At 45.0% G+C, this 26,407-nt stretch overlaps 1 protein-coding gene across 1 annotated transcript in view; it reads right to left on the minus strand.

Annotated features, from left to right (window-relative positions):
* The window catches only part of LOC144680103 (adhesion G protein-coupled receptor B1-like), a 288,487-nt gene that overhangs the window by 17,741 nt on the left and 244,339 nt on the right, over positions 1 to 26,407 (minus strand). Inside the window, exons 8-9 of the mRNA XM_078541250.1 lie at positions 18,677 to 18,778; positions 16,858 to 16,964 (exon numbers count right to left, since the gene is read on the minus strand). Coding sequence (XP_078397376.1) covers positions 16,858 to 16,964; positions 18,677 to 18,778 — 209 coding nt within the window. The remainder of the gene's footprint in view (positions 1 to 16,857; positions 16,965 to 18,676; positions 18,779 to 26,407) is intronic.

Here is a 26,407-nt window from a genome sequence, read left to right on the forward strand (position 1 = left end):
TATTACAAGAGGAATTGAACATAAAAGTAAGGATGTTATGCTTTAGTTATACAGGTCATCGGGGAGACCGCACCTCGAATACTGTGTGCAGTTTTGGCTCTTTATTTAAGGAAGGATGTAAATGCATTGGAGGTGGTTCAAAGGAGGTTTACTTGATTGATAATTGATTGATAATTGACTGGAATGAATGGGTTGTCTTATGAGAAAAGGTTGGATAGACTGGACTGGAGTTTAGAAGAGTGAGGGGAGGTTTGATTGCCTGGATTAGTGCAGTTCCTACAACACTCAAGAAACTTGACACCGTCAAGGACAAAGCAGCCCGCTTGAGTGGCACCACCTCCACAAATGTTCACTCCCTCCACCACTGACACATAGTAGCAGCAGTGTGTACCATCTACAAGATGTACTGCACGAATTCACCAAGGCTCCTTTGACAGCACCTTCCAAACCCACGACCACTGCCATCTAGAAGGACAAGGGCAGCAGATAGATGGGAACACCACCACGTGGAAATTCCCCTCCAAGCCACTCACCACTCTGACTTGGAAATATATTGCCGTTCTTTCACTGTCCCTAGGTCAAAACCCTGGAACTCCCTTTCTAGCAGCACTGTGGGTGGACCTACACCACATGGACTGCAGTGGTTCAAGAAGGCAGCTCACCACCACCTTCTCAGGGGCAATTAGGGACGGGCAAACATGCTGGCCCAGCCAGCGAAGCTCACATCCCGTGAATGAATAAAAAGAAATATAAGATCCTGAACGGCCTTGAGAAGGTGGACGTTGAAAGGATGTTTCCTCTTGTGGGTGAGTCCAGAACTAGGGGGCACTGTTTTAAAATTAGGGATCGTCCTTTTAGGACCGAGATGAGGAGAATTTTTTTCTCTCAGAGGATTATGCGACTTGGAATTATCTGCCTCAGAAGGTGGTGGAAGGCAAGGGAATCAAAGATTATCAAGGTTAGATGGGAATTTGGAAATCAAAACACAAGAAGATCAGCCATGATCTTACTGAATGGTGGAGCAGACTTGGGGGGCCGAATGGTGTACTCCTGTTCCTATTTCTTATGTTCTTATAAATAGATATATCAAAGACAAAAATCACTCATTGGGCAGGATTTTTACCTTATCAGGCGGGTGGGCCCAAGGTCAAATGTGAAGCTGACCGCCGCCCGCGATCGGGCCCCAACCTCAATTTCACACTGGCTGGCCAATTAACAGCCAGTTAGCACGAATTGCGCTCTGCAATGCTGAGCGCTGCCTGGGTGGGGGTGGGAGGAAGGCAAGAGCAGAAGCTTGCGCATGCACGCGGGTGTGTGCACTGAAAGCTACCCGAAAGCACAGGGCTGCCTCAGGGAGCTGAAGGTTTTTAAAAACACAAATAAAGAATTTAAAAATGTTAAAAACATATCCCCTCATGTGACTCTGTGGATGAGGTTTCATAAAAAATCCAAAGGCCGCTTGGCCGATTTGCCTGCCCGCCAACCACAAGGTTGGACAGGCAGCGAAAATTTCTATTTAATTATTACTTTAATGGCCTTAATTGTTGGTGGGCGCGCTGCCAACTCCCAGACGCGCCTGCCGACTGAAATACTGTGTAGGTGCGTGATGACATCATCACGCGACATTTTACGCTCGAGCGGGTCGGGCGTGCGCCTGCCCGCTCAGCTAAAAATTCTGCCCATCAAATATTTCACAGTGAGTCTTCAAGCCTTGCGTTGTCTGTTGGCTATAATCTAACCAATCACTTTACTTGGAGGAGGACAATACTTGTATAGTACTTATATGTTTATGCTCCATATACTTATACAAAGTGCTTTCAATTTTAATTGTCATCCAAAACACTGTGCAAATGGAAGTGTTTCCTAATTATACCATCGCCGTCTGGAATTCTCTCACAAGATTACTTCACCTTGCTACCTCTCTCCCTGACTCCAAAAGCCTCCTTACAAATGTTTTCTCTGAGTGCATGTTCAGTAAAACCCTCCCTAAATGTCTTGGCATTGCAATGGATGACTACTTCCCCTCTGTGTAGTGTACTGTGAGGTTTCAGTACACAAGGGGTACCATATAATTGCAAGTTGTTGCTGTTTGGAGCAGGCTTAAGTCTTGTGAAAATATCCTCTGTCCAACTGTGAAGAGGATGTATGGTGAGCAGGTTCTGAGGTTATGTAAGCAAACCTCACTAAATGTTCCGCTCTGTTAGATTGCTCAAAAGAATTCAAGCAACCAGCCATCAGACAGCATCAGAGCCTGCCCTGCTGACTGGTTGCAGCATTTTCTGTCCTTATTTCAGATTTCCAGCATCTACAGTATTTTGCTTTTCATTTCCTGCCATCTTATTACTCACCTTGGAAGCAAATTGCTTTTGTTGACATGTGAGCGCACTTTTTTTGAATGTATTCATGGTGGCGCCATGTCATGGATGGAGCAATTCATCCCACAAGGTGAGTTTGTAAGGCTCCTTGCTGTGATATCTGTTACAATCCAAATTTCTGCCACTTGGGGCTATCTGCATTTTTCTTCCATCAAAGCTATGATTGCTGGTGCAGATTGTATCTCTTTACTTTTGTTCCCCGGGACAGGGACAAGCAGTGTTTCCAGTACTGGGGCTGGATTTGATGCTCCCCCAGCCCCGGCGGGTTTGAAGACATGGGGCATGTAAAGTCCAGTGGGCATCCGGCCCACTGCCTACCCGCCTTGCCCCTGGCCCCACTGCAATCTTACCAGCAGCTGGGGTGGTGTCAGGCAGTCCGCCCATTAGTGGGCTATTTGAGGTCCTTAAGCGGGCTATTAATGCCCACTTCAAGGCCTCATCTAGCCGCCACCAGGATTAACCAACAGCTGGAGAGCAGGTTTCTCTGTGACAGCTGGTGACAGGCAGGGAGTTTTCCCTCCTTAACGGGCCCCCTGATCCCATTGGAGGGCACTCCCAAGTTGTTACCTCTGCCAGGTTCCCCTCCCCTTGGTCTCCCAGACCCTGGCTTCCCTGCCTCCCCCCACCCCCTCTAGAGCCTGTCGGCGTTGCACCCGGGGGGGATCCTCAAACACTTGCGAAGTTGCAACCCAGGGTAGCCCGCGTAGTATCAACAGTGGCCATTGCTCTCGGTAGCACTGCTGGAACTGGAGAGCTGCCCATCTCTGACAGGCGGGCAACTTTCTGGGCTGTGACTTCCTGTCCCTGAGGGGCAGAAATCTTGCCTTCAGTTAAATGGCTGTGGGGCAGCTGTTCTTTGCCCCAACTCAACCTTTTACCCCGGAGGGTCCGGGACCACAGGCAGCCTAGAAAATCCAGCTTCTAGGTCATCCCCTGCTGCAACATTCATTCACATGGATGTCAGACAATAACACGTTTGGCTGCGTTTGCTTCCACTGTTATATATTCTGCTAGCACCCACTATAAAAGATTGCATTTGTAGAGTGGCCTCTTGGGTAACATTCAAGGTTAAAGGGGCTCATTGGCCAACATGAATCAGGAGACCAGAAGAAAATGTATATCCATTTTATCATCTATCCGTTAAAAGTCTTGCAAATATTTGTCCATCCTGGCAGGGATTTTCCAGCCCTGTCGCGGGTGGGACCTGCCGCGGGTGAGGCGATGCCCCAGCCAGAAGTCCATTGACTCACGGCGGGACCAGAAGATCATGGTGGCGGGCGAGTGCAGAAAACCCCACCTTCTGTGTGGCAGCTCGCAATACCTGAGATACCACCTGTGTGGAAGGGCATTTAAAATTTTAAAATGATGATTGGCATTGCAGTTCAGGCCTCCCAAAGATACCCGAGGCTACTGCATCTCTTTTCTCCATCTCCCAGCTGACACATCCCCCTGGCACTTACCCAAACCTCACCAGATGTTCCGCTTGCTCTAGCCTGCTCCTATTTAAAATTAATCCAGGTGTGTCCGACTTCCTGGACCATTTAGGTCTCTCTGTTCATTCTGTCCTTCTCCGCCTCTGGCCCATTCTTTGCTCTAACCCATGTCCTTGTACTGGATTCACTGTAACATTTGAAAAGCACCACCTCTCAGTCTCCTTTCCCTAGCTCCCATCTAAAACATATACTGGGCCATTCATGCTTCTGTCATGTCAAGCCCTGCTGCTTCGTTGTTGGCTCTTCTCCCTTGCTCCTGATGGCACTGCAAAATTTGAAAAGATCCATTATTCCCAGCTCCCCTCTCCCTGTGCCATTCCTTTGCCTTCAGTCAAACAGAAAATTGAAAATTGAAAATTGAAAAGACATTCTGGGCTCATTCCACACTGTGCCAGGCTCTCATTGTTCCAGATAAGTCTGTATCCACTCCCTCCTGGCTCTTGCGTTTCTCTTTCTTCAATTTTATTTGCCGTTTATAATATAACCACCAATCTCCTACGTCTGTCATGTCCTGGCACCCGAAGATGTTTAACTACTCCCTCAGCTTCTCTGGTCGGTTCACCTCAGGATGACAGAAAGTCCCGGGAATGAAATGTTGGGATGTGGCAGAAGAGATGGAGGAAGAGAGAGAAACGAGATCAAGGAAACACTGTGGGGAGAGAGAAGGAGAAAGGTGGAAGTAAAAGATCAGTTGAGATCTATATGAGGATAAGAAATATTGAGGAGAGATGGGAAAAGAGTAAACAGGGATTACATAAAGAGAAAAAAAGAACAACAGGGATATGAAAAAGAATAAGAGTGGATCAAAGTGAAAGATGGGATTAACAGATTGGGGCAGGAAGATAGAAGAGATTTCGGAAAGACAGAAATAGCGGAGAGAGCAATCAGGACAAAGAATGAGTACAAAGAAGTAAAAAAATTCAGAGAGGGGGCAGACTTACACATAAATCAAGGAATGGAGAGAAAGATCTAGGCAGAAAGGCAATCACCAGGGAAAAGAAAAAGGGGGTATTTTGGCAGACAGACAGAGAAGACAGGCTTTCCCCTCAAACATTCCTGAGACTTTTCTCACAAACAAAAAATCAAAACTAAGGTCCATATGTTAATAGCTAAAAGTGGCAGCAGGAACTGTTGTAAAATGCATGTTTTATTTATCAGTAGAAACAACACGGAGTATATTGTTATCAGCAAACAATAGTGCTTATTCAGGTGTATTTAAATGTATTTACATTTTCAAGTAATATATTCCACCTCTCACCACTTGTAATGAACACCAATTGGATACCAAAATGTTTAGCTTTCCAAAAGGAATAAAATACAATTCTGATTTCCAAAACTAATTTAACGACATGTGCAGTAACATTGTTGATTGGAGAAGTACTTACTGTTCTGTTTAAAATCAGACCTTTGGGTTTAATTACACTGCTTTAGTGGACTGGTCTAACGCATTACACATTAAATGACTGTCATTTTTAACAATGCCATATTTGTAGAAATGAAAATAAATTAACTGCTGCATATTGAAGGAATTAAACACCGAGGATGAGAAATTGGGCTCAATAGCACATAAAATCAGAGAAATGCACCTGCTTTTTGGGCTCTACAAGTCCCCTAAGAGCTGCAAAATGGTGTCCGTGGCACGTGCACAGTTGAAGTCAGCTGGAAATATGCAGTACAGGCATATCGTAATGTTATAATTAGCATGCAACAATGATTTGACAACAGCGCTGCCATTTTGGAGCTGAAGGCTCCAGCTGACGCTTTCTCTTAGGCTCGTACAGCTGAACATGCAATAAGCAGCAGGAAGGATTTCCACATCAGTGTAAAGGGATCACCAACTATATACATGTTAGTTGATGGTTGATTTCCACTGGCTATTGATATGTTTTTACATGGTTTGTTGTTTTCCATAAATATTTCACATTTGAAATGCTTACTAGGGCTGGTGTGACAGGTGCTGAAGCACCTTTTGCTGACTCCAATGTTTTTGCATAACCATTTGCTCCTGGACACGGGTGTACTCATAGGCCTTCCTCTTGGAATAAAGCATAGAATAGGGAAATGAGTAGAGGTTGAGAAGAGCGGGACAATCTGCTGGAAGAGGGAGGAGGAGGGAGATGGAGAAGGGTTTTCAGCATGTGGCTACATATGCTACAGTGTTAAGGGTGCAATTCTCCTACTTAAACAACAGTGAGGAACAAATACCTCCACTTCACTGAGGGAGCCTTCATTGGAATCTGCTGTCACAGCTATAAATGGAATCACCATTACAGAGACATGGGGTTGAATAATATGGGGAGGGGGATGAAAACAACTCGCACCACTGCACACCCCCCTTGCTTTTCAAGAAAGGAGTGAGAGGGAAAATAGAGAACTATAGGCGAGTTAGCTGAGCATCAGTTGTATTATGTAGAAGTGGAATGTATTATGAAGGAAGTGTTAACAATGCACTTAGAAAAGCATTGTATGATTAGAACAAGTCAGCATGATTTTACTAAAGGAAATACTTTTTGACAAATTTATTGGAGTTTTTTCAGGATTTTAAAAAATATATTCATTGACGGGATGTGGGCTACGCTGGCCTGGCCAGCATTTATTGCCCATCCCTAGTTGCCCTTGAGAAGGTGGTGGTGAGCTGCCTTCTTCAACTGCTGCAGTCCATGTGGTGTAGGTACACCCACAGTGCTGTTAGGAAGGGGGTTCCAGGATTTTGACCCAGTGACAGTGAAGGAATGGTAATATATTTCCAAGTCAGGATGGTGAGTGACTTGGAGGGGAACTTCCGGGTAGTGGTGTTCCCATCGATCTGCTGCCCTTGTCCTTCTAGGTGGTAGTGGTTGTGGGTTTGGAAGGTGCTGTCATAGCAGCCTTGGTGAATTCCTGCAGTGCATCTTGTAGATGGTACACATTGCTGCTATTGTGCGTCAGTGGTGGAGGGAGTGAATGTTTGTGGATGTGGTGCCAATCAAGCGGGCTGCTTTGTCCTGGATGGTGTCCAGCTTCTTCAGTGTTGTAGGAACTGCACTCATCTAGGCAAGTGGGGAGTATTCCATTACATTCCTGACTTGTGCCTTGTAGATGGTGGATAGGCTTTGAAGAGTCAGGAGGTGAGTTACTCGTCACAGGATTCCGAGCCTCTGACCTGCTCTCTTAGCCACAGTATTTATATAGCTAATCCAGTTCAGTTTCTGGTCAATGGTAACCCCCAGGATGTTGATATTAAGGGATTCATGATGGTAATGCCATTGAACATCGAGGGACGATGGTTGGATTCTCTCTTGTTGGAGATGGTCATCGCCTGGCACTTATGTGGCATGAATGTTACTTGCCACTTGTCAGCCCAAGCATGGATATTGTCCAGGTCTTGCTGCATTTGGGCATGGACTGCTTCAGTACCTGAGGAGTTGCAAATTGTGCTGAAAATTGTGCAATCATCAGCAAACATCCCCAATTCTGACCTTATGATGGAAGGATGGTCATTGTTGAAGCAGCTGAAGATGGTTGAGCCTAGGACACCACCCTGAGGAACTCCTGCAGTGATGTCCTGGAGCTGAGATGAATGACCTTGAACAACCACAACCATCTTCCTTTGTGCTAGGTATGACTCCAACCAGCGGAGAGTTTTTCCCGATTCCCATTGACTCCAGTTTTGCTAGGGCTCCTTGATGCCACATTCGGTCAAATGCTGCCTTGATGTCAAGGGCAGTTACTCTCACCACACCTCGAGAGTTCAGAGCTTTTGTCCATGTTTGAACCAAGGCTGTATTGAGGTCAGGAGTTGAGTGGCCCTGACGGAACCCAAACTGGGCATCAGTGAGCAGGTTATTGCTAAGCAAGTGCCGCTTGATAGCACTGTTGATGACCCCTTCCATTACTTTACTGATGATCAAGAGTAGACTGATGGGGCGGTAATTAGCCGGGTTGGATTTGTCCTGCTTTTTGTGTACAGGACATACTTGGGTAATTTTCCACATAGCCAGGTAGATGGTAGTGTTGTAGTTGTACTGGAACAGCTTGGCTATGGGTGCAACAAGTTCTGGAGCACAAGTCTTCAGTACTAATGCTGGAATATCGTCAGGGCCCGTAGCCTTTGCTCTATCCAGTGCCTTCAGCCATTTCTTGCTATCACGTGGAGTGAATTGAATTGGTTGAAGACTGGCACCTGCGATGTTGGGGACCTCCGGAGAAGGCCAAGATGGATCATCCACTCAGCATTTCTGGCTGAAGATTGTTGTGAATGGTTCAGCCTCATCTTTTGCACTGATGTGCTGGGCTCCCCCAGTATTGAGGATAGAGATATTTGTGGAGCCATCTCCTCCAATGAGTTGTTTAATTGTCCATCACCATTCATGACTGGATGTGACAGGGCTGCAGAGCTTAGACCTGATCCGTTGGTTGGGGATTGCTTAGCTCTGTCTATCACTTGCTACCTATGCTGTTTGGCACTCAAGTAGATCTGTTTTCTAGCTTCACCAGGTTGACATCTCACTTTTAAGTATGCCTAGTGCTGCTCCTGGTATGCCCTCCTGCACTCTTCATTGAACCAGGGTTGATCTCCTGGCTCGATGGTAATGGTAGATATGCCGGGCCATGAGGTTACAGATTGTGTTTGAGTACAATTCTGCTGCTGGATTCTGCAGTCTTGAGTTTTTAGATCTGGTTGAAATCTATCCTATTTAGCACGGTGATAGTGCCACATAACATGATGGAGGGTATCCTCAATGTGAAGGTGGGACTTCATCTCCACAATGACTGTGCGGTGGTCACTCCTACTGATACTGTCATGGACAGATGCATCTGCGGCAGGCAGGTTGGTGAGGATGAGGTCAAGTATGTTTTTCCCTCTTGTTGGTTCCCTCACCATCTGCTGCAGACCCAGTCTAGCAGCTATGTCATTTAGGGCTCAGCCTAGTAAGGTATCAAATACTAGTAAGGTAGATAAAGGGGAGCCAGCAGATTTAGTTTACTTGGATTTCCAAAAGGCATTCAATAAGGTGCCACACAACTTTAATAGGTAAGTTAAGTGCACATGGAGTTGGAGGTTATCTATTAGAATGGATAGAGGGTTGGTTAACAGACAGGAAGCAGAGAGTGAGTGTATGTGGGACATTTTCAAGTTGGCAGGAGTGAATAGTGGAATACCACTAGGATCATTGCTGGGGCCTCAGCTATTTATAATCTATATTAATGACTTAGATGAAGAGACAGTGAGTAATGTATCTAAGTTTGCTGATGATACAAAGCTGGGTGGAAAGGTGAGCTGTGGGGAGGATACAGAGATGCTGTAAAGAAATATATACAGGTTAAGTGAATGGGCAACAAGTTGGCAGATGGATTATAATGTAGGGAAGTGCAACATTATTCACTTTGGTCAAACGAGTAGAAGAGCTGAATATTTTTTAAAAGGTGAGAAACTTCTAAGTCTTGATGTTCAAAGAGACTTGGGTGTGCTCGTACAAGGAATGCAAAAAGTTAGTAAACAGGTACAACAAGCAATTTGGAAGGCAAATGGCTTGTTGGCCTTTATTGCAAGAGGATTGAAGTACAGGAATAAAGAAGTCTTGATAAATTTGTACAGGGTTTTGGTGAGACCACTTCTGGAGAACTGTGTATAGTTTTTGTCTCCACATTTAAGTTATATTTGCATTAGAGGTGGTACAGCAAAGGTTCACTAAATTGGTCCCTGGGATGAAAGGGTTGTCCTATGATGAGAGGCTGAGTAAGAGCTGGAGCTAAGAAGAATGAGAGGCGATTTCATTGAAAAGTACAAGATTCTGAAGGGGCTTGATAGGGTAGATGCTGAGAGACTTTCCGCTGGTTGGGGAATCTAAAACACAGGGGCACAGTCTCTGGATAAGGGACCAATCATTTAGGACTGGGATGAGGAGAAATTACTTCACTCAAAGCATTGTGTAAGCTTACGTGATAGGAGTCTGAATTTTTATGCTAGCAGTTGAGCTTCCACTGCAGCGCTCATGCTTTTGATGGAAGCTACTTGTGCTGCAATAGAAGCTGAGACATCACTCATCAGATGCTGCATTATGGTTGGGCCCACAGGTGTGCCAAGGGGGTTGGCTACCATTTTCATATTGGAAATGATGGATTCTAAGCTCTGCACAAAGCCCTGTACCAAGTTGGTGCCAGGCTCCTCCAAGATCTTTGGCATTGACTGCAGGCTTCCTGGTAGGATTTCAAAAGCACCAACGTTTTGCTGTGCATACCCTTCTTTTGTAGGCTGGCCCATTGAATTCTTCATCAGAGTCCTTTGTAGCAGAAGCTGTGTGTAACCTAGACGTCTGGCAAGCTGACACCTCTATCCTTGCCAATGCCTGGCTGCAGGGCATATGCTCAGTGTTTCATTACACCAAGATCCCACCTCTGTGCTAACTTCTAAGATAACACAGTGCCAATATATGAGCTGAAGGCTGAGAATGTGAAATAGCTGATGGCATTTCTTCATCATCACACTCTTCTTGCTGTTTCTCCATTACCTGGCCAGCTTGTAGTTCTTGGCTCTTTGAATGGATAAAGGTACAAGAATAAGGCCGTGGTGGAGGTGGGAGGAGCTGAATTGGAAAACGCATAGCTTAGTGCTTATCGCTTTGTTTAATAATAAGTAACGAGGGGTTGACAAGGATATTTCTCCCTCAAGGTGGGGATTTTTTTTTAGGAATTATGTTTTTGTTAGTGTGTAGAAATTATGTATTCCTGTACAAGGTTATGAGCTAATGTTAAGACAATCCAATGTTAAGGTAAAAAAGAATCATGGGAAACTATGTCAAGCTTCAAAACTTATTGAACAAGCTCAAATTCCATAGTAGATGTGACTCCATTGCATTCATTGTAAAAAAAAAGCAGGATGCCTTAAGCTAGAACTGAGGAAATTAGATGACCACAAATGTGGCAAAACAGGACGCTGATCAATGTTTAACATTGGGAATTGGGAATTGTCAGGGAAGAGAGTACATACAATCATTATCAGGCAACTGCTGTTTACATGAACACTATCTGATTGATCAAGAAATATATGAATGTGTGATGAGATGTACAAGTACAATTCTGATTGAATGCCTCAAGAGGTTCAGTTGGACGACAGCCAGCATGAAAAGAGACCAGTTGATCACATCTAATGCCACAGAGAGTTAGTAGAAAATGGAAGATAAGAAAATAAAAAGCAAGAAGACCAAAAACTGCAAGGGAAGAATGCGCTCCACCATCCAGAACTAATACAGGAAGTATGTAACCCACATTAGAATGTAAATCGCAGCCTGAGTTTATTGTACTTGCAAGCTTGTTCTAATTTTGTCTTAATAAAATAGCTTCACAACTGAAATTTCTCTGTCACATCCAATCCTGTATCAGTAAGGGGGCCTGAGGTTAGTGAGGTTGGTAGGATATGACATTTGAAGATGGATTCACTGATCTTGATCACTCATGTGAGGTCTTAAAACTTCTGGGCCTTGGTTCCTGGTATTGACCACAATGGCGATCTGCCCTCACCGCCTTTTAACTGTAGGTTTGGATGGACCCCTGCAGATACAGGGCGTTTATTCTCTTTTCCACCCCTCCATCAAGACCTCCTATGTGGTATCAGAAAATCTGGGTGTGTAATCTCTCTCATGTTCAGCCATTCTTCTCTCCAGGTCTAATTCAGTTCCCAAAATAACACAAAGCACTTGCTCCAGCCACAACATAGCTTCCCTTTAAGAGACGTCAGCTAGGTTTTAATATTGCTTTGCAAGCATCGATTTTGGCCCTTTGGTACAGCCGATCTACAGTGCAGTTAGTAGTATCTGCATGCAGAAATCATGTAAATCAATAGGCAGAGTGAAGGTGGCACCCTGCCTGTATAATGTTTAATGGACACATCGTGCATTGTAATCCCTCTTCCTGTTTTTTTGAGGGTAATCCAGTTTTGCACCCACCCACCTCCCCCAAGGGTATCTTCCAACTAGCTCCTGTTTGGGTGCAGATGTAGGAGGAAGTGTAAACTCATAATGAAGCAAGTAGTATTCCAATTTAATGTAATATTTCTGAAATGCATGAATTTTAAATAAGGTTAAATTAATTTTTTGAGCGAGTTAAGTGGCAATAGAAACATGGCAAGTGTTTACTAAAAGCTAATAAGTTGAAAACAAATGGTGTGTGTACATGTAACTTACAATTATTAAGCCATTTTGTGGTCCCAGAAACATTGGCAAAATATCTACTACAAGCAAAATCTGACAAGTATTTCCTTGGCTTTGTCACTAGCAACTCCATAACCCATTTTCAAAAAGATAAATATGGAAGACATTGTATTCTATTTCTATTGGCTACTTCAACCAGTGATTGGAATAATATTACCAAATTTCCTCAAAGCTGGGGATCTGATGTGACACATGAACCAACCACAACTGTGACTTCATGTTATCTAGGTCAGAAACTTAGTTCAACATGTTGAGATTAAATATATCACTATTGAGCGATGATAAAAACAGAAAGAGCTGGAAAAGCTCAGCAGACCTGGCAGCATCTATGGAGAGAGCAAGAGTTAACATTTTGAGTCCAATATGACTCTTCTTTGGAACTGAGTAGAGATGCTGTTGATAAAGGGGTGGGGGGTGTTGGGTGGAACAAATGGAAGGTCAGGATTAGGTTAGAGGCTGGGGATGATTTTATACCAAAGGCGTCGTGGGACAAAAGGCGAAGGGAGTGGTAATGGTTGTAGTAAGAAACAATGCATTGGTCCAGAGTAAGTGTTAATAGCAGAATAAAGATCAGCTCTCTCTGAAAGCAAATGCATGATAACAAGATCCAAACTTGGCACTTGGGGAAAATCAAAAATCAAAATGGAGGACAGAGTTCATGATCTGTTCCAGTGAACAAGAACAAAGAACAAAGAAAAGTATAGCACAGGAACAGGCCCTACGGCCCTCCAAGCCTGCGCCGATCATATTGCCCGTCAACTAAAACATTTTGCCCTTCCGGGGTCCGTATCCCTCTATTCCCATCCTATTCATGTATTTGTCAAGCTGCCTCTTAAACACCACTATTGTACCTGCTTCCACCACCTCCTCTGGCAGCAAATTCCAGACACTCACTACCCTCTGGGTAAAAAACTTGCCCCGCACATCTCCTCTATAGTTTTCTCCTCTCAACTTAAATCTATGTCCCCTAGTAATTGACTCTTCCACCCTGGGAAAAAGCTTCTATCTACTCTGTCCATGCCACTCATAATGAAGCACAACGCAAGCTGGAGGAACAGCACCTCATCTTCTGATTAGGCACTTTACAGCCTTCAGGACTCAACATTGAGTTCAACAACTTCAGACCATGAACTCTGTCCCCCATTTTGATTTCTTATTTTTCCCAAGTTCCGGTGTGTACCTTGTTTTCATGTATTTGCTTTCAGACAGAGCTGACCTTTATTTTGCTATTAACACTTACTCTGGGCAATGCTTTGTTTCTTTATTACTACCATTTCCACCCCTTTGATTTTTGTTCCATGACATCTTTGGTATATAATCCCCCCTGATCTATCATGACCTTCCCTTTTGTTCCACCTGATCCTGCTCTTCCCTCTATCAGCAGCAAAAAACCCATCATATTTCTACCTCTCTTCAGTTCTGAAGAAGAGTCATCTTGGACTTTCTTTCTCTCTCCATGGACGCTGCCAGACCTGTTGAGTATTTCTAGCACGTTCTGTTTTCATTTCAGCTCTCCAGCAATCATAACATTTTCCTTTTGCTTTTTTGCTTCTTTAGTCTCATCACATAAATGGAGTCTTTCATTTCGGCTACCATTCTAGTAAATCTGTCTGCACCCTCAATGAGGCTTTGACAAACCTTCGCAAAGCTCAGTTTACACAATTGACCACAATATTCAGTCAGGGCTTAATCAGCATTTTATAAATATTTAGCTTGTGTGCTTTATGCCTCTGCTTACAAAGTCAAAGATCCGTATACCTTTTATCAGAACCTTCTCACTTGTCCTGTCACCTTCAAAGACACGTGTACTTACACCTCCAGGTGTAAGTCTCTCTGTTCCTGCAACTCATTAAAAATAGTACTATTTTGTACAAATTGCCTTTTCTCATTCTTCCTACCAAAATGTATCACTTTACACTTCTCTGCGTTATATTTTATCAGCCATGCGTCCACCCAGTTCACTAGTCTATCTGGGCTGAATTTTTGCTACCGAGACAGGTAGCTCAAATTGGATAATTTCCCAACTCGGCAGACCTGCCTCAGTTTAAAGGGCCCCATCACACCCAATGTTTGCTCTGGGGAGATGGGGGCAAGATAGAGTTAGGCCAGCCAACCCTGGGAGCAGATCACAGGTGGCCACAGGATCAGGTAAGGGCCGAGGGAGGCTGGTTAGGAGGCCTGCCTTGGTTCTCTAGGACTTGATCCCAGTTGTTTTAGAAGTTGTTCAGCCCTCTAGCCCACACCCCTCCTACCCCTCATCCCCACCACTCCCCATGCCCCCTCCAAGCCACTCTATGTCCTACATGCCCAGTCCATGCCAGTTCTATGCCATCTCATACCACCATGCACCTCCATAGCCACTTGCCCAGTATCAACTATGGGCGTACCTCAGAAGACATGTGGTGATGAGAAAAATAAACTTCTAACAATCTAATGGAGCTCTTATTCATACACACATGATACTGAAAAGAGTCCCATTCATGAAACCTATTCATAGATTTTAAATCCCTTCAAGTGACCAATCTATTATAAAAATAAAGTAAGATAATAACAAAACAAAGATAGCTAATCCTTTGAATGCCCCTTTAAACTGTCAATCAAAATGTGAACTTAGCACGCCCTGCTGAGATTAGTGCTTTTGTAGCTTTTGCAACTTAACCAACCATTCATAGTGACCTATAATAACAACTCTTGCAAAATGTCAACAAAGAACTCTACTGCAACTTCAGGAACAAATGGCAATGTATTTTTTCTAACCTACATCAGGAGGTCTGTCAATCAAAGCAGTCCAGTAGGGGGTATTTTTAAACTCTAACTGACAGTTTAAGCATTTCTTGTCTAGAGGGCTGGAGATTTAAAAATTTCAGATCATGACACTTTAAACAGATTTTATCCACCCTTCACAAGCATTTACATCTACTTCGTAAATTTGTGACTCCCACATTGCGAATTATGGCCCTTGGAACTCAGCACTAATTTCAAATAGCCTTGCTGCGTTTAGGTTTCTTGCCTTTGTGATTCAAGCCCTGCCCCTTTTGCTCTGCCACCAAAAGTGAGATCTGTTGAAAATGGGGCTGGGACTTCCACAACTGGGTCATGCCCACCATTTTTAAAGGCCCTTGGAGCCAAACCTCTGCCAAAATTGACGTTCTCCTAAGCTTTGTTACTATCCTCTTCATTGTTAGCTATGTTCCTGAGTTTGTATCATCTGTAAATGTGGAAATTATTCCATGATTACCCAAGTCCAGGTCATTAATATATATCAAAGAGCCATTTCATACTTTCCTCCAGCCTGAAAGGAACAATGTTAATCACTAATCTCTGCTTTCTGTCTCTTAGCCAATTTTAGCCCTTAGCCAAAGTGGAGTTGAGACCGCAATCAGATCTGCCACGATCTTACTGAATTGCAGACCAGTCTTGAGGAGCTAAATGGCCCATTCCTGCTGCTAAGTCCTACGCTCCTACGTACCTATCAATGCAGCCACTGTCTCGTTAATCCCCTAGACTTCTATTAGGGCATACTTCAATCAAATAATTTTTTGAAATCCAACATACACAACATCAAGCCCATTAATGTAATTGACCCTATCTGTTGTTTCAAAGAAATCAACAAAGTTAGTCAAAGACAATTTGACTTTAACAAAAGCAAAATGCTGCTGATGCTGAAAATCTCCAATGAAAACAGAAAATGCTGGACATTCTCAGCAGGCCAGACAGCATCTGTAGTAACAGAGTTAACATTTCTGGTCAATGGTCTTTCAGCCTGATAAAGGTTAGAGACGTAATAGATTTCAGGCAAGCCCAGAGGAAAGGGGGACACAGGGAAAGGACGAATGGAAGATCTGTAATAGGATTGATGGCAGGAATGATTAAATGGCAAAAGAAATGAAGGGATAAGGCAAAAGAGGGAGGTAAAGGGACATGAAGAAACAGAAGATGGGTCTGGAGGATCGGTAAATGGCAAAAACAGAATCATTACCAGAAACTGCTGCCTGAAAAAAAATTGATTATGATCTAAAATTGTTGAACTCAGTGTTGAGTCCAGAAGGTTGTAAAGTGCCTAATCAAAAGGTGAAGTAGTACTCCTTGAGTTCATTAGAACAGTGTAAGAGGCCAAGGATACTGATGACAACAGCAATAAATATGGGAGCTTATGTTTCAAATTTACTCACATTATATAACAAAATCTACCCATTAAAGTTATTAGTAGTGATAAACTTGTTAATTTGAGAATGTGTTTTTAATTCATTGAAACATGAAATCAAATTTGTCAATTCCACAACACTGAAGTTTCATGATGATGGAAGATCCTTCCAGAATCTCAGGTATTTTTTTTATGTTTTCTCTTCATTCTCAGGATGAGGATGTCACTGGCCAGACCAGCATATGTCGCTCATCACTAGCTTCCCTGGGAAGATGTCGTGGACCTTCCCCTTAAACCGCTGAGTGGCTTGTTGGGCCAATTCAGAAGGAAGTTAAGTATCAACAATAGTATATAACATCTAAGCCCCTTAAATTGATAACTGCCTTGGCTGTTACCTGTCCATCATAAGTAGATTTTATTACTGTTCTAATATAGGAGAATATTTAGGAAAACAGGATGGAGAGGGAAAATGCCTGGAAAACATCCAGTTAATGTACAAATGCTGCCCTTAATTAATGGATCAGTGGACAGAAAGATGTGAATAACAGGGATTATGAATCCAGAGCTGGCAGGGAAACTTTCCTTTTATTAGGCTTAAAAAAACCCCTTTAGATCACAATATACCTTCTGCACCAAATATCAAGTGATACACTTACCTCAGACTGCAACATCTGGTAGTCATTGGAAACGCATTTGGTAAAACGCGGAGGCTCCCAGAAAGCAATTCCCTCATCATCGAGGACACAATTTCTCAGGATTATTCCTGAGGACATCAAAACATTTAGTTGTAGCATTCTTCAATGTCATTATACAGAGAAATTACAATTAGCATTGTTCTCCTACAAATGATTCATTTATTTGTAGGTTGAGCCTGCATTTAAACAGAGATGGAATTTGCAATAACGTATTAAAAGCTTGTAAAAGAACAGTGAGAATCATCATTTTTGTCTGATAAAGTCAAAATAACATACTCCTAATTATTGATCTGAGCCCCAGTATTTTTCTTCCTTGGTAACAATCCAAGAGAAATTCATCTCATTAGTTGAAATAAATAGCAGGTCTCCTTAGTTGAGATGCAATTTGACTGGCTGTCCAAAACAATTTTCTTGTAGTGCATTCGCCTGTGATTAACACTAAGGATCCCATGACTTGTACACTCTGGCTGAGTGTCTCCTTCTTTCTCTTCCTACTCAGAATCAACTGTGTCAGCCTTTTCTCTTACCCTTCACTGCTTCTCATTCAGAAAATATAGTCCCTTGACAGCCCATGATTCAGGCAGCAATGTTTCCTGCTCTCACAGTATCTTCTGCCTCAAGAACTCTGTTCTGCTGTTGCCCACCCACCCCACCTGTATATTAAAGGCATTGCTTTTCTGTTTGGAAAATTCATAACAATTCGCTGCCACCATTTTAAATCTGTGTGACAGTGACAACCGTCAATGTTCTATATGGAGATTAGGAATCCCCTCCCAATATACTGACCATATGCAAAACTACCTATGGATATTATCTGGTGCCCAAAGACCCAGTTGGTAGAAATGGAACAAAGAGCCATTTAAATTGCGGCTACTCATCTCAATGAAGGCAATGGCCCCGGTATTCATGAGGAGGCAGGGATGGTGCGCAGTAGCTGGAGAGTTGTGAAAATCAGAGAGGCCAGGGAATAGGCAGGTCCTCCTTAAATTAACTTTAATTAATTTTAATTATAATTTTCTTCTTCCATTTCCTGCCTAAAAATTGCCTGGATTGACAGGCTGACAGTCAGGTGGGAAAACCAACGGCTGAATAGCCAGGGATCATTGTGAATGGTTTCTGACAATCGGGAGAGAGAGGTTGGTGATTAGGGGTGTGCCTTGGTGGGTACTTAGTGGGGGTAGCGGTAGTCAACAATCACCGCACTGAAGGCAGGCCACAATCAACAGTAAGGAACCCATCTTTGTGGGAAAGGAGAGACTCCTGCTCCTCTTGACCCACAAGGAGTGCCATGAAAAGGGGCTAACCTTCTGAAGCCAGCAGCTATTCACTGCTGGGTTTCCTAAGCCCTGGGGAACTCAGTTGTCAGACATTCATTTTCCATTGGTTTCTCAATTGCACTCTGGGAGCCTGATTTAAATGTGCTAACAAAGTGTCCCACCTCTCTAAGATGGGACATATGCATACCATGCTAATCATCATGAATAAAGGATAGTGGGGGGCACCTATCTAGTATTTTAGGGACGTGTTCATTGATTTTTAAGTTTTTTCCACACACCAATCCCACTTTTGGGCATTATGGGGGTGGGGGAGGGGTGGGAAGAGGGGTTAATATTGAGATCAATGTATTTCAAAAGGCATCGAAAGTTCCTAACTTCCCCATCCCTTAATTCCAACATTGTACTTGTTCAGATCTTCCAATTTTTTAAAGTGGTGATTCGATGCCCCCCTAAAAAGGAAGAGCAGGGCATACTCCCAGCTACTCCCTGCTAGAAACAATTACCTGCAGCACTTGGTGGGCAGCTGACGATCGCGGACTCTCCTGCTGGTGTCTTTGTCCACACCACAGAATTGTAATTTTCTTCCTGACAATACTCATGAGGTTCTGAAGCAGAAATTATGCCTCGGTTAAGTTAGATGAATAGTTTAAGCAAACACTTCTTTCACTCCTCCATACCATTTGGCAATGGGAAAAAAAAAATGGGAGAATTCAACTGCAGTGTCTGACCCTTTAATCCTGCATACATCAACTTGACTTAGCTATTTTGAAGGTGTACTCTGCCGCATGACAAAATGCCATTTCAGCAGCCCCTTTTTCCCAAACTGTGGAGAATTATCTGTCACCGTTGGAAGCTATGTCCTTGGAAACAAGGATAGAACTTTACCTGAGGCTGTGACATATGGTGGTTATGCACTTGAACTATAACTCATTGCCAGGATTGGAATTAAGACATGGCAGTTGAAGAACTGCAGCTAAGGTTTTGTACATTACATCTATGTGCCTATGTTAAATTCCCTAACATGATACAGGGTCTATGACATACTGAGATCAGTGAGCATGCATATTCTTCCATGACATAAATATTTTGCAATGCCTAGAAATGTAATAGACAACACATTGAAATTCATGTTAAGTACAGGTTGACATTACATCGACGAGCTTTGCAAGTGACCGAGTCATTCCCAACAGCAGTGCATTTGCAGATAATCTGTATGGGGAGATTTTCTTCCCGTCGGGGAGGTGGGTTGGGCGGGAGCGGGTGCGGGCGTGCGCGCAACCGATGGCCGCCCGCGATCGGCTCCACACCGCCATTTTACGTGGGCGGGCCAATTAAGGCCCACCTAGTGTGACATGCACCTGGAAGCACTCCCTGAGCAGGCAGGGGGGGGGGGGGGGGGGTGGGGGGGGGCGGTGGTGGTTTCCTGAGTTGGGCCCTGTGCTCTTTCGCGCATGCAGGCGAAAGAGCGCAGAAATCTCCCTGAGGCACAGAGCTGTCTCAGGGAGATTCATTTAAGTTCAAAAAAATTTAATAAAGGAAAAAAAATTAAGACATGTCCCCTCATGTAAAACTGTCACATGAGCTGGGACATGTCTATTAATTTTATTAAAAATTTTTACAAGACTTTGAAAGCCTTCAAGAAACCTCGTCCCGCCCGTGGATGAGGTTCCATGATAAATGCAAAGGCCGCCTGGGCTCTTGGCCTGCCTGCCGACCTTAAGGTTGGACGGGCAGCTCAGTTTATTGATTTAATTGATAGTCAACTGGCCTTAATAGGCCTTTAACAGTTCGGCAGAGTCGGCTGCGCGCCCGCCGAACTGAAAATCTGAATGACGCGCGGTGATGTTGGGACGCACGTCCGTCACCGCACATCATTTTACGCCTCAGCACCATTTGACAAGATGACTGGAATGGAGACGTGGGGCAGAATTTTGCCCTCATCGGGAAGGTGCGGCAGGTGGGCCCCAGAGCGGCCGTGGAGCCGACCACCGCCCGTGATCGCGCCCTGACATGGATTTCACGCTGGCTGGCCAATTAATGGCCAACCAGTATGAAACGCACACTGCAGCGCTGCTGGGGTGGGGGTGGCAGAAGCGCAAGCGCTGATGTTCACGGGTGCGCGCAGGAAAAGCTCCCTGAGGCACAGAGCTCCCTCACGGAACTGAAGATTTTTTATCAATATAAATAAAGATATTTAAAATATTGAAAACATGTCCCCTCATGTGACTCTGTCACATGAGCAGGGACAAGTAAAATTTGAGTGCAAAAAGTTTTTTTTTAAATCACTGGACGAAACCTCATCCCGCCCGTGGATGATGTTTCGCCAAAAATGCGAAGGCCGCTTGGCCTTTTAACCCGCCCGCCAAGCGAACGGTTGACGGGCAGCAAAAAACTCTAAATAATTAACTGACTAAGGGCCGTAATGGGCCGCTTAATTGTCAGCAGGTACGCTGCTGACTCCCACGCGCACCCGCCAACCAAAAATATCGTGCAAGTGCGCAATGGCGTCGGGACACTCGCCCAAGGTCATCGCGCGTCATTTCACGCTCATTCGGGCGCGCGCCTGCCCAACGAGCACAATATCCTGCCCATGGTATAAACATAGACATAGGCCAGGGTTTTAGAGCACCACCCGACCAACGGGATATTACGCTCCCGCCGAACTGAATGGAGATTTAAATGGTTCGCTGCATCCACCAGTGGGGGAGGCACTCCGTGGAGAGACTGTGAATTCCTGGCCATGGGCCCTGAGTCTTCCTGCAAGTGCGCGATCAGCAAATTGTGCCCGATGTGCTCCCAGTACTGCATCATTCTGGCTGTTGTGAAGTTGCATCCAAGCTTCTGGACAAGCTAATTAACCAAAGTCCAAATTTAAAATCTCCTATGGACAGAATTTTACGGCCCTATCGTCGCTGGGATGGGGTGGTGAGCTGTTCAAAAGTCCATTGATTTTGGCGGCAGTGGACACTCCCATCAGCACAAAATTCCACAGTGTGAACAACCAAAGTAATTGTGCATAATGGAATTGTGAGTGGAACAGAGCCGTAGACCCTTAGGGTGCAACGGTGAGGTATTATATAATGTGAGAAAAAGAATTCCCCTTCAAAGTGAAGACAACGAGTTAAGCAATGCTTACCGCTCTGCCCTGCAAAATTTTTAAGTAATTGATCTAAATTGTTCTTTGTAGTGTCTGAAGTATTTTTATCCTTTCCTGCTCTGCAGAGGACTAGCCAGAAAATGACCCATCCATCAAATTTTTATTAATGATGGATGATTTCTGCAGCAGCAGATCAGGACTTAATTTACTGCCGGCCAGCTGCTTTCTGCTGGAATCATAAGACCACAGCTGCCTGAAAATCTGGGCCTGGATTTTATGGGCCACCCTCGGGCAGGGAAACTAGTGGCTAGACCAGTAAAACAGGGTGCCTTGCCATTCGTGGTGCACCTGCGGCATACCCATCCACCCGCCCGCCCCCATCCTCGCCACGATTGTATGAGTGGCAGGGAAGGCACCAGGTGGGGCCCCCCGCACTCGTGCCCCAATTGAGGTGAACCACCGCCGAGGTTTCCTTTAACAATAGTTATCTAAGTCGCATGTCCAACTGAGGCAGAGACCGAGAGAAAGAGGTCATAGAGGAAGGTTAGCTAACAAATGTAGAAATACAGTAGAGTATCCACTGGAACCAGCCAATCTCATAGTGGAAAGTTAAGGGCCTGATAATTGAATGGTGCCCAAATTAGGGTGCTATCTCAGTGAAACGCACACTGAACATGGCTGATAATGTTGGAGGAAGAAGCGTGAAAGATTTGTTCAACTTAAGTGCTGGATAGTGGCCATCTCCAAGAAGGGCATTAAGTGGCATTACCCCATCTCAGTCCTTTACCATTAACATTTTGGGACCCACCAATCGCTAGAAACTCAACTGGGCCAGGCGCTAAAATGCTGTTGCTACAAGAGCTGGTCAGAGCCTATTCTGCAGTCTATAGGCAGAGTTTTAGACTATGCACAGCCTGATCTGCCTTTACTGTGGATGCCGGGTCACGGAAAGGACATGGAAGAATATAATTCCAAATTAGGCGACTCAGTGAAATTCGGCGGACAGTTGGTCCTACTGTCGATATATTAAACAGAATAAGGCAGCATTCCACCATTTCATATGTTGATATCTTTCATTCCTTTACCTCTGACCTTCAGTGGCCACGAAAGCATTCTTGTTACAATAAGTACTGCAGAGCTATGAGACAGCTGCTGGTGAGTTCAAGGCATTCAAAGGAATTTCAGAGCCTTATTTTTCACTTCTAACCAAGTATAAATTGCTTTTTAATCTGAACACATAATCCCTCCTACCCTGACCTTGATGCTTGCTTTTTTATTGTAATTATCCTTGTCACTCCTTCCTGTGATTTTCTATTTTTTTTAATAAAAACCTTGACAACCATTTGGAAACTGTGGTCATGGAAACGCTATCTATCGGTTGCTAAGTAACAGAGCAGATGGTTAATTTGAGTGTAATCCTCGACAATTTGATAATTGTGTCTCACTGCAGTAACTGTCAGCAAGTGCTTATGATGATGAGTTAAACATTAGAGTCCCTTGGGGCGGAATTTGTCGTTCCGGAGACGAAGTGCAGTGGTGGGCAGATTTCATGGCGCGTTTCCCGGCTGGGCGGAAGTTTATTAATTCTGCATCAGCGAGTAGCTCTCTGAATCACATGGCGTGGCAGGCAGTGATTGGTCCACTCAGCTGTTACCTATTGGGGTCGAAGGTCCCAGCGCCATGCTTAAACGCCACCTGAACACACACATGACTCTCAGCATGCCAGCTGTGTGCGAGAAACTTCTTGATACAGCTCCACTGAAGAAAAAAGTCCGCAATGACTCCCTTGAGCCCCTTATCCACCAGCACCAGAATGTCCTCTCCCCCAGGAATGGCTCCAGGGGGCCCAACAGACTCAGCCTGGGAGGAGGTTGCAAGGGAGGTCAGCTCGTCAAACATGCAACCGAGAAAGGTCATTTAGTGCAGGAAGAGGATGAGTGATCTCATCTGCTTCGCCAGACTAAGTCAATCTTCAGCTCACTCTAATCTCACACTCTCATAATGGCATCATGCATTCAAAGGGTTACACTGCTCAGGGATCTCACACAATATCAGCGGGGGAGACATCAGCACTGATTGTCTCACGGACACTTGAACATCACCAGCACCAGTTGGGGGGAGGTGGTGATGTAGTGGTATTGTCACTGGACTGGTATTCCAGAGACCCAGAGTAATTGTCTGGGGACTTGGGTTCAAATCCCACCATGGCAGATGGTGAAATTCAAATTTAATAAAAAAAAATCTGTAATTGAAAGTCTGATGATGAGCATGAAATCATTGCCGATTGTTGTAAAAACCCATCTGGTTCATTAATGTCCTTTAGGGAAGGAAATCTGCCATCCATAGCTGGTCTGGCCTATGTGTAACTCCAGACCCACAGCAATGTGGTTGACTCTTAAAAAATGCTCCCTGAACAAGGGCAATTAGGGATGGGCAATAAATGACTGGCCTAGCCAGCGATGCCCACATCCCATGAACGAATTAAAAAAAAATCTCACCTATCATGCAACACAAACTCCATTCTCAGCCCTTACTGGGGAGGGCTCAGCACACACAGTTGGCATGCATGCTTCCCGACCTTTCCTCCATCTCTTCCCATCGTGTCTCATTCCATTTATTTCCACACAGGCCAAGCTCGCCCGCAACCGGAGGATGATATTCCAGACGGGAAGAGGGACAGCAGAGCTGTCCCAGTTTGAGGAGCATGCTGCTGAGCTGACAGGCGAAGACAAAGATCCCTCCTGTGAGGCAGGCGAGATTGGCCTCTCCCAGCAAGCCAGTATGAATGAGCCCTCTATGAGCTGATCGCACCCTGAAAATCACAGTGAGTGACATGCAATGTTGTATTCTGCTTGCTTATGAACTAAATCTATCTTCTCTCTCTTACAGGCACCAGTAGGCCCAGACAGAGCTCCAGATCAATCATAAGCCCCAGTCCCCAGGCCACCTCAGAGGACGGTGCTGGGGATGCATCAGATGAAGTTCCATCACTGCGTTCACTTGCACCCTCCACCAGTGCAGGGGCACACATCCCAGTGGGTCATAGATCTAGATTAGGTTTGGGGTCACATTCTGGGGAACGCCTCATTGACACATCTCCACAGCACTTGGGAGGCAGTGACAGCTAAGGGCTCGGGCACTCGGAGCACTGCTGGAGATCAGACACCCACTGAGTCTGAGTCAGATGATGAACCTCTGCAAGTGGCCATCTCTAACATTCTGGAGATGCAACAACAGGCGGCAGAAAATCAGGTAGAGTTGCAAGAGGCAGTCAACAGACTAGAGCAAAGGATGGAGGAGTCCATCGTGTTCCGTCTGATGCTGTGGCTCCAGCAAGCGAGCACCTCGAGGTCTCCATGGGAAGGGTGGCAGCCGCCTTGGAGACCTTGTTCCAGCAGATCCTGCCGGATTTGTGCTCAGACCTGCATTCCTTTGCTATACGCTAGACATTGGAAGAGTCAGGCAGTGGCCCTCAGGAACTCATAGGCAGGAGCACCATAGCTGGAGATCCCGGGGCCATCCATCCAGGTGACTCCGAGAGTGTCCAGCTGATCCCAATCCCCTCTGCCTGTGACCCCATCATCTCCAGCTGTACAGGCCAAGGAGGGTGCACCTGCTTCACAGCAGGAGACCAAAGTAGGCCAGGGTCTCCAGATCTCAGCCCTCTAGAGGACACCCACCAAAATTACCAAAGACAACAGGGTGTAGCAGTCAGCAAGCTGCCTCCCCTTCTGCTGTGGATGTCGAGGTCCATCAATATGTAGGGTTAAAAAAATTAAGAAACTTTGACATCACTTCTGGGTCATGGATATTCAACCATATCATGTACCTTTGTTAATACTTTACTGTTCATGAAAATGGTCTTGCCATTTGAATGCATTGTGCCTATGCATCTATGTGCCCTCTTTTTGCAAGGGTGAGCCACACTCTCACTCAGTGATCGCCTCCCTTTGTGAGCCTCACATTCATGTGATGTGTAGCTGAGTCATGATAATTACTTTACCCTTTTGTTATGTCAGTGAGATGTGACCAACTCTTTACTGGAGGTGTTTGCAAAATGCGTTAGTAACCTCAGCTTCTTACAACACAACATGGAGTTAGGTGTGCTTAATAGCCTTGGAGGATTAGCTGTAATTCTCTCTCAAAATGAGTTGGCTGTCTTCTTTGATAGTGCCAAAGCACAAGACCTGCAGCCATAATGGGATCCACAATCATGCGCACATCTTAGTGCCTGCTAAAAGTTTCTCATTAGGTGGTGAAGACTGCATCAAGGCCTTTGGTGCAGCATTTGCACTGTTGTGCCGACTGTCATTTGCCAGAACGCGTGGATACAGGGTTCGCTGCTGACCTTTCCAAAGATTAGGGCCCGGTGAATCATGAGAGTTGAAGACGCAAGTCCAAATACTGAACTTGCTCTCGATGTTACTGGTTGTAAAGGCCTTCCAGTGCACTGGCACTAAGGGACAGAAGGAATGTGGCTGAGTTCCGTTGTTTGCACCTTACTCCTCCTGGTATCTTGTGGCTATCAGTGTGGCACGGGCATATCTTCCACATCGTGCTTCTTCGATGGCATCCTCACGTGGAAGCTGACCCTCATCTCCCTCTTGAGGTTCCTGCCCTTCCTGCTTTTCATTGTCTGAGGAGCTCTCAGCCTTCTCCATGTCTCCCTCTGGCAAGGGATCCCCCTTTGAAGCACCAGGTAGTGAAGGGTGTGACAGACCACGATTACGCAGGATACCCTCTGTGGAGAGTACTGCAGAGCCCCACCTGAGTGGTCCAAAGCGCATCTTCAGGATACCAATGGTCTGCTCGATGATGGATCATGTCGAACTATGCACCGCATTGTATCTCTCCTTCGAGGCACTCTGAGGACGATGCACGGGTGGCATGAGCCATCGTTTGAGCGGGTGCCCCTTATACCAAGCAGCCATCCCTGTAATCGCTGAGGCCCTTTGAATATGTGAGGCACCTGCAAGTGACTCAGGTTGTATAAGTCATAGGAACTCCCAGGATACCTGGCACAAATGGGCATAATGTGCTTCTGACGATCGCACACCAGTTGAACATTTAGGGAGTGGAAACCTTTCCTGTTAATGAACATCAGGGGCTGCTGCCATGGAGCTCTCAAAGCCACATA

Source organism: Cetorhinus maximus, chromosome 4 (genome assembly GCF_964194155.1).
Source record: "Cetorhinus maximus chromosome 4, sCetMax3.hap1.1, whole genome shotgun sequence".
Taxonomy (NCBI): Eukaryota; Metazoa; Chordata; class Chondrichthyes; order Lamniformes; family Cetorhinidae; genus Cetorhinus; species Cetorhinus maximus.